Source organism: Limanda limanda, chromosome 21 (genome assembly GCF_963576545.1).
Source record: "Limanda limanda chromosome 21, fLimLim1.1, whole genome shotgun sequence".
NCBI classification, from domain to species: domain Eukaryota; kingdom Metazoa; phylum Chordata; class Actinopteri; order Pleuronectiformes; family Pleuronectidae; genus Limanda; species Limanda limanda.
Window position 1 is genome coordinate 22284719 of NC_083656.1, and position 8043 is coordinate 22292761.

General features: G+C 44.3%; 1 protein-coding gene across 1 annotated transcript; it reads right to left on the minus strand.

Moving 5' to 3' along the window:
* Positions 1-261: 261 nt before the first annotated feature.
* LOC133027462 (magnesium transporter NIPA2-like) lies at positions 262-1786 on the minus strand. The gene is made up of 2 exons (XM_061094470.1): positions 1753-1786; positions 262-1653 (listed from the first exon to the last, which is right to left on the minus strand). Exons 1-2 carry the CDS (start codon positions 1784-1786, stop codon positions 491-493), a joined length of 1197 nt encoding a protein of 398 aa, XP_060950453.1. The 3' UTR covers positions 262-490.
* Positions 1787-8043: the final 6257 nt, after the last annotated feature.

Genomic DNA, 8043 nt, shown 5'->3' on the forward strand with positions numbered 1-8043 from the left:
CGGTGAATTGTTTTCATACGGAGAAGCAAAAATCAAAAAGACTCTCTGGTCGGCTGTGGCTGAGGGGTAGAGTGGTCGTCCTCCAACCTGAAGGACGGCGGTTCGATTCCCAGTCTGAACCATCTGCATGCGGAAGTGTCCTTGGGCAAGATGCTGAACCCTGAATGGCCCCCCATAGAATAACAAAGTGCTGCAAGTAGATGCACTGTATGAATGTGTTTGTGAATGGGTGAATGTGAAACTGTACTGTAAAGTACATTTCTTTTAAAAAACTCATATTTACAACGCTACAGAGGAATGAAATTAAGTTCTAACTGCAACTGAATATGAGCAGGTCATATTCGGAGAAAAGTAAGGCAAATCAAACAATAAATACAATCCACTGGTCCGTCCAAGTCACTCTTCACATACAGTTGATTGTCTTATTATTCACATACACCGCAACAACGCCATTACTGGTCTGTCGGGTGACATGAAAAACAGAAGTTTCTTAATGATCCAACGAGGAAGTCATTGCCCCGTTTCTTCTAGAAAGACTATCAAAAGGCAAACCCATTTCTCTGTCCTCCACGTCCTCAGTGGACTCATTGTGTAGCAGTTCGTAGGTGCTGTGGGAGGCCACGCCATTGGCTGCAGGAGAGGCCCGCTCTTCCTTCCTCATCGTCACAGCGAGAGTAGCCAGGCTGACGTTGATGTCTTTGAAGGCATGGAGCAGGAAGATACCCACGACGATGGTGAGGAAGCCACTGAGGGTTCCGATCACGTCGCCGGTGCCCATGTGCTCCCACTCCTTGAATAGCATGGCGGAGCAGGTGAGCACTGACATGGTGAAGAACACGTAATAGATGGGCGTCACCAGGGACGTGTTGAATATGTCCAGAGCCTTGTTCAGGTAGTTGATCTGCGTGCTCACACAGGCCTCCAGACTCAGGAGCAAGAACCAGGCTAGAGGGTTTCCGGCAACAGGTTTCCCAGCGATCGCTTCCTTTATGGCGATGCCCAGTCCTTTGACACAGGATACTGATAGTGCTCCGATTACCGAGCAGATGGTGATATACACAAGGATATTGGTCTGCCCGTGGCGTGGACTCACAACAAATATGAAGATGACCGCAACGATGATGACGAGAGTTGCAAAGCAAAAAAAGGCTGGGTCGACCAGCTTCTTTGCCATGTCCTCCAGGCTGTTGATCTCTTCCTCCTGCGGCGCATGAATCACCATGTTGGTGGAGCCCAGGATGCTGAGCAGGCAGCCCAGCTTCCCATGCAGGTTTAGCCGTTCTGTGAGGAAGTAGGACGACAGCACCGCACTCACGAGCACACTGAGGGCTCCCAGTGGCGTCACCAGAGTCGCAGGAGCGAAGGTATAAGCTGCGAAGTTGGCTGCTTCACCGGCCCCCATTGATAATAAACCGGCCCACCATAGCCACTCTTTTGGATATGCATGACCAGCCTGGCCCGCCCGCATGGACCCCTTCCTCGCCAGCCGCAGCAGGCCCTTCTTCTTGAGGATGAAGCTGCCCCCGATGAAGTCAAACTTGCCCCTGTCCCGACCCATAGTGAGGCTGGATGTGTCGTTGGTGTGGTCCGTCACATTGACAAGTGAACAGTGAAGCTGAGGACCCACAGTGCAGCTCTGCTCAGCCCAGACACCTGTTCTCACCGACACGAAGGAGGGTGGTCGCGGCTCGAGGTTCGCTCACAGCCAGCCGGTCCTCCGGGCGGTGTGGGGAACCATCGTGTACCACTCACTGCTGCTGGACTCCGCACTGCCCGCGTTACGCATGCGTCAGGGCTTCCGTGCAGGTGTGGGAGGATCGTGAGACCTCTCCCCGGCGATGGCCGGCCCCCGCCGGGCGCATTTCCTCCGTGGCGGTGCGCCGCGACCGGCTCTGGGTCGGCTTGGAAAGGCTGGGGGTGGGAGGAGCGAAGACCACTCTGAGAAAGGTTTCACAAAAGCGTCTGCATTTATGGGGGACGTAGGCGGGCCGAAGCCTGCCTGCGGCAGCCCAAACCGCGGAGACACGGGGGTCTCCGAGTGATGGAAAAGCGACCCTCAGTCTTCAATTGGCTGAGGCACCGAAGTCAGAGTCACGAGTCAGCGTGTGTGTTTTGTATTTATTTTTATTTATTTAAGTATAGTGTAAACTTTTGTTAACAGTTCATATATTATTTATAGTTTTTAAGTTACAAAGTGTTTTGTATTTATTTATATTTCTAATCTACTTAAAACAGTTCATATATTTGGTAATAAAAAAAGCCTTTCTTAGATGTCGTCAAGCGTCCTTTTTTTTAAAAGTATCGGTTGAGGCACCGTTATCGTTTTAAAAGTATCAGTTAGGAACCGGTATCGAAAAAAAAAAAAACGATACCCATCCCTAACCATAATAGTACAGCTCCGGTTGTAAGATGCAATCAGACTCTGCACTGTTGCAGCCCTCTCCTGAGATCCCTCTGGAAAGTTTGTGAGGAAAGTCTAGTGTTTCTCAATGTGATGTCTCCGCACATTGTAATCTTTAAATACCACAACACACTGCAAATTGAGCACATTGGTTTGGTGTTTGGATTTGGCGGTAAAATTAATACATATTTGTCAGTCCAGACAGGTTTTGGTCCAGATGCTGCATCTTTCCCTGACACTAAAGTTTTGACAGCATGCTTTGAAAGTAGCGCAGGTCCTGGTGCTGCAGCTTGGTTAAAAGTAGCTCTAATACGTTCAACTGTTTATAAGTTTAAAAGTGTCTCTCACATTCTTCTCATAGAGAAAGTGCTGCACATATATGCACTGTATGAATGCGTGTGTGAATGTAAGACTGTACTTTGAAGCTTAGTATATCATAAAAAGCTTGCATCTTGCTTGCAAAGAAGGTCACACTTAGAGTAGCATTTAAAATGGTGGGTCAGAAATGAGCTTGAAAAAGTCAGATTCAAGATGTGGAATCTCAACTAGCAGAACAGCGTTACATTTTTACAAAGCAAAACAGCAGTGGACAAGCAGCCACCATAACATCGTATCAGGTGAGTCACATTCTTGCTAAACATTAGAAGCCATTCAAAGATAGAGAGATGGTGAAGGAGATATTTTTGGAGGCAGAGTAACAAGGCGATGTCTGGACATAGACATTTAGGAACAACAAACAAGTGACATTGACAGCTGTGTTTCTCTCTTCAGTGAATTGTCTGCAGACATTTCACAGTTGAATATTAACTTACAATGTGTTTGAAGTAGGGCTGTCAAAGTTAAAGCGTTAATCTATGAGATTATTGTGCCCGAGATTAATGCGATAAAATATTTTAACGCAGTTAATGCAACTTTGTTTACTTCCGGTGTGCGGAAGAAAATTCAGCTCCTCGAGCAAGCTGCCAGCGTCACCCTCACCAGTGACCACTGCACATCAGTCAGCATTTTCACCGGAGCTGGCTAAACTGGAGAAGTTGGAGAAGCTACTTGAACCAGGCAGGCAACTCCACTCTTTCCGTCCTCTCATGTGCACTTTTTTTTATCTTCCTCGAACTGTGTGTGTGTGTGTGTGCGCATGTTCCGGAGCTATGGGCAGTGGGCAGTGGGCTTTGGGCAGTGGGAGCTGGAGCTAACTGCTCCAGCCCCCACTGCGGGTCTGCGCTGGGGAGCTGGGGCTCTAGCAGCCAGGCTTTGGTCCACCTGACTCTGGTTCAAAACGATATGGTTGCAATATTGTATCTTGGTCTCCAGCACTCAAAACAGGTCAGTCTAAGGAGGGCTGTTTTAAACAGGGTAAAAAGGTGCTGTTTTAAATGATCCTTATTTTGACCAAAATATGTCTCAGACATTTCATTAAGACCCCAAGGAACCATATCAACTGTGGTAAAATGGGCATAAGGTGGGACCTTTGAAGTAGCAGAGATCTTCCTGTTTTAATTTTCATGTTTGTTTGCACTTCAACATGACAGATTTTAATGTCAGTTCAGTTTACCAAGGCCACTTGTAATGCTGTTGTGTGTGTTGTTCAATGTTAAAGATGACAGTACCAATGATGTCTCAAATACACCTCTTTTTTTTTTACCTTTTACTAATCTGGATGTTTCAATGAAGAAAGAAGCAGTTTTATTGTTTCCAAGGACATTGGGAATATTTTCAGCTGGTTTTAAAAAAAAATTTGTACACAATTTATCATACATGATATTTAACGACCTGGCTGCCACTTTATAGGTAGGTGTTATAGGCCTGAGCCTCTTTGAAAACACAACATTGTGTAAAATACAGGCTGTCTGAAGTGATTGCTCGTTAATTTATAAGATTTAGTCTTTAGAAGAAAAACAAACTTTTAATCGCGATTAATCTAGATTAATGAATTTCAAAATGTGAGATTAATTAGTTAATTTTTTTTAATCTATTGACAGCCCTAGTTTGAAGACATTAGTGAAAATAGAAAATACTAGATTTTTTGATACTGAAAGGAGATACACAGGGAAAAGATATATTCCAAGTCTCCTTTGAGATAGTGGAACAAATTCCATCTGCCTATTTCTAAACTAGTCTCAATTACCACATGGGGCCTGTAGCCCTGGCCCCAGCAGACAATGGTAAGTCAACTTCAGCGTCAGAGAAAAGCTGAAGCTCAGCCGGACAGTGCCACAACATTGAACAGTGCAGAGCGTTACAGTATGTGACAACAAAATAAGCATACAAAGTTACACTCATCATTCAAAAAATTATTTTGTGATCGACCTGTGAGCACCACGTGATCAACTGAGCTGGTTTAAACCCTCTATAGGAGTGCCTTAAATATGTAACTGAAAACAATATCATGCTGAAGTTTCTTGACATTTGGAGATACAGGCTTTTCTGTCTCTAACTCTGTTCCCATTCTCTCTATCTGTTCAGGGCAGTAGTGTCAGTCTGCGTGGCTCGCCCTAAGCCCCATCTCTGGCTCTCTCTCTCCTTGAGCCTAGAAACTACCCACATACCCCATCACGTCCTCTCCTCATCGCAACATGGTGCCAACCCCTTTTCACCAACTAATACCACTTCACCCTTTTTACCCTCCTCCTCCTCCCACTTGCATTCAATCGTGCTATCTTCCCACAGCAGGCATGTCAAACACCCTGCCGTTGAGTGAAGCAAATCAGTCTGAAAAGGGTGGGTGGGTGTGGGATTGAGGGTGAGAGCGATGAGAAAAAAACAGACATAAAAGGGGAGGGATAGAGTGATGTGATGGTTACGGGAGAGGGCTGAAGAGGAGGTCTGCAACGATAGGAACAGAGGAAGAAGGTGGACAAGGTGGAGAAGTCCAGGAAAGAAGGGATGAGGCCAGAGGCTTGATGAATGAATGGATACATAGCGAGGTCAAGGTTGAACAAATAGAGGAGGAACTGAAACCAAGATGTGATGCTGAGGAGAGTAATGATCAGAATATACACATCACCCTGTTCCCCTGATCCGTCACCCTGCCTGCTTTGGATATACAGTATATGGGTTATTTATTGTAAATATGAGTCTCTCGTTGAACCATTACAGAAATTCCTTCTGTGCATCATCCTCAACATGTGACTGGCTTTAAGTGACACAGATGTGTGGTTCTCGGTCATGATAGCAGCAGCGTTAGATATATTTAAACTAAGACAGCACCTTGGTGAGAAATCAGCTAGATTTTAAAAAGTCTGATGGTCCCACTGATTTGTTTATTTATATTCTGAAAAAAGAAGAAAATAATTATAATCAATCATAATTATATCAATCTACAACAACAACTATACTCTCTACGTGTCAAAAACTGATGATATAGGAGCAACACATAACTTTTGAAGTGACCGCAAAACAAACTGCTGCCTCTCTACTGTGAGCTGGTTCAAGCTGCCATTGGTGCCTTGGTACTTCACTGGAGATGCAACAACAATATCCCCAGAAGGGTCTTCATGCCTCAGCAGGAGATGAGCAGATTGCATCCAAAGAGTCACCCTGTGTGGATGTGTATAGAGGAGTGTAGGAGGATGAGCGGCTGTTTCACTAGGTAGTATATTCTCCTGCGGCCAATGAGCCTACGGAGAATGGCCACACCGCATCGGTGAATGCCGCACATAACAGTTTCAAAAATGTTGTGCTTTGACCCTTAGGGCCACAATAGTTTTGTGTACAGCACAGCTTTTAAAAGGGGAGACATCATCAACATTACTATTTAGATTTTTTTTAAATTAGGATTAATTATATATCTTTCTCATTGCATAGAGAATCTATTTAGCAGGAGATAATCCTGTGTCATGGACTGCACACAGACTTGGTTCACAACATTTATGGTACATAACATGGTGTATGTGGGAAGTGAAATAAAACTAAGACAACGCAGTAAAATACATCCAGGAACAGCAGATAACACCATTGCAGTCAGCACTATAATACTAATCCTTCTGTCTGAGGGTAACAATGACTTATATATATACAGTGTATATATATATATATATATTGGTTTATTCAGTGACTATTCTGTATTCTCCAAACCTTCATGCTGTAGAATCTGTTTCTGTAACAACTAAAAGAAAATAATAAAAGTGTTGCAATGTTACACATGTCCTCTCCTCTCTCATTTCTCAACAGTACAGTAGGTTTTTATCTCCAGATAGTCTGATTCCTATACCAGACCTGTGGTGGTCGTAAAGTTGCTCCAGGCAAGATCTGTGTGCAAAATCCATGTGTTTCGTCAGAGTGGGGCTTCAAAACTTCCTCTGTCTCAATGGAGACATACCAGACTCTGCCCACCAACCGTTTTAAAGCTTCAGTATGTATGATATAGTCAAATCTCCCTTCACCCCTCCGTTAGACATATGTAAGAGAATCTACAGTGGCCTTCAGGTAACATGTGAGGTAGAAACAGGGTGGGGTATTGAGGTGGGGTGACCTGCTCCCTATGTACATATGAAGGGCTCTGGCTCAGGAGATAGACTAAACAGAAAGTCGTGGTTCGATCCCACTCTCCACAATTTTGCGTCACATTGGGCAAAATACTGAACCCCAAATTGCCCCTGACCGCTGGGTGTGACCATAGACTGTATATATAAATGGACGAAGCGTCCGTGACGTCACCCATTGGTTTCTGCAGAGGGTGAATGAAGCTAGTAGGAGGCGTTCCTTCTGCGCCATCTTGCCGGTGCTGATTCCTCCTCGTTCCTCGCTGACCAATCAATGGGCAAGGACGAGCAGCGTGACTGCTGACTCACAGCTTAGCGACGGCAGACGAGCTCTAGTTTCCTGGTTAGCTCAGGCTACGGCTAACTGGCTACTCGCGACATGCTAACCGGGGAGCTAACGGCTAGCTGAGACATGCTAACCGGGGAGCTAACGGCTAGCACTGTGCTGTGACCGGATGGTGGCAAACTTTACCATGAACGAGCAGTAAGTAACCTTGAAACTATACAACAACAAAAAAACTATTTATTTATATATCATCATAATCATATGCTAACATGCCTCAAGTGGTTTTTAATGTGTAATTTGTATAAGTTACCGTTTATTTAACAAGTCTAATGAATAGATTGAAGCAAGTTAACTTCAGTCGTGTGTTTGTGACTTGATTTTTTATTTTAATAAGTTAATATAACACCAACGTTGTAAACAGTTCTCATATTAAGTATAGGATGTGGAGTGTTATCAACAGCTCTGTGGGAGATTATCACCTTGAATATTACAGATGAGGTACAAAGACATTTAATCTGTTTGTAAAATGTTTTATTTCTTTCAGTACTTTTATCCAAAGCGACTTACAATATGTGCATTTAACCATCAGGGTACAAACCCAGCACTGCAGCCCCTGATGTCCTCAGCATTTACTGTGGCAGCAGCAACATGGTGGAGCTCTGCAGCTTCAGGCTGGTCAACATGAGGACGACCTGCACCAGCTTCATGTTTTCCAACCTTAACTAAAAGTTGGCCTGCACCTGTTTAGAGTTGGCTCATTGCTAAGTGTCATGGATAATGGAGTTCATTTCTATATTCATTATGGTTGGATAAAAAAAATTAACACTTATTAGAACAATGTTTATCTTTTGCTTTCTGATTTGATACACTTTAGA

What these genes read in the sequence shown, in the direction of transcription:
- LOC133027462 (XM_061094470.1), bottom strand. Translation starts at nt 1,786, where the DNA reads ATGCGTAACGCGGGCAGTGCGGAGTCCAGCAGCA. An exon ending in CAGTGCGGAGTCCAGCAGCA is followed by an intron (nt 1,654 to 1,752) that starts GTGAGTGGTACA and finishes CGGTGAGAACAG; the next exon opens with GTGTCTGGGCTGAGCAGAGC.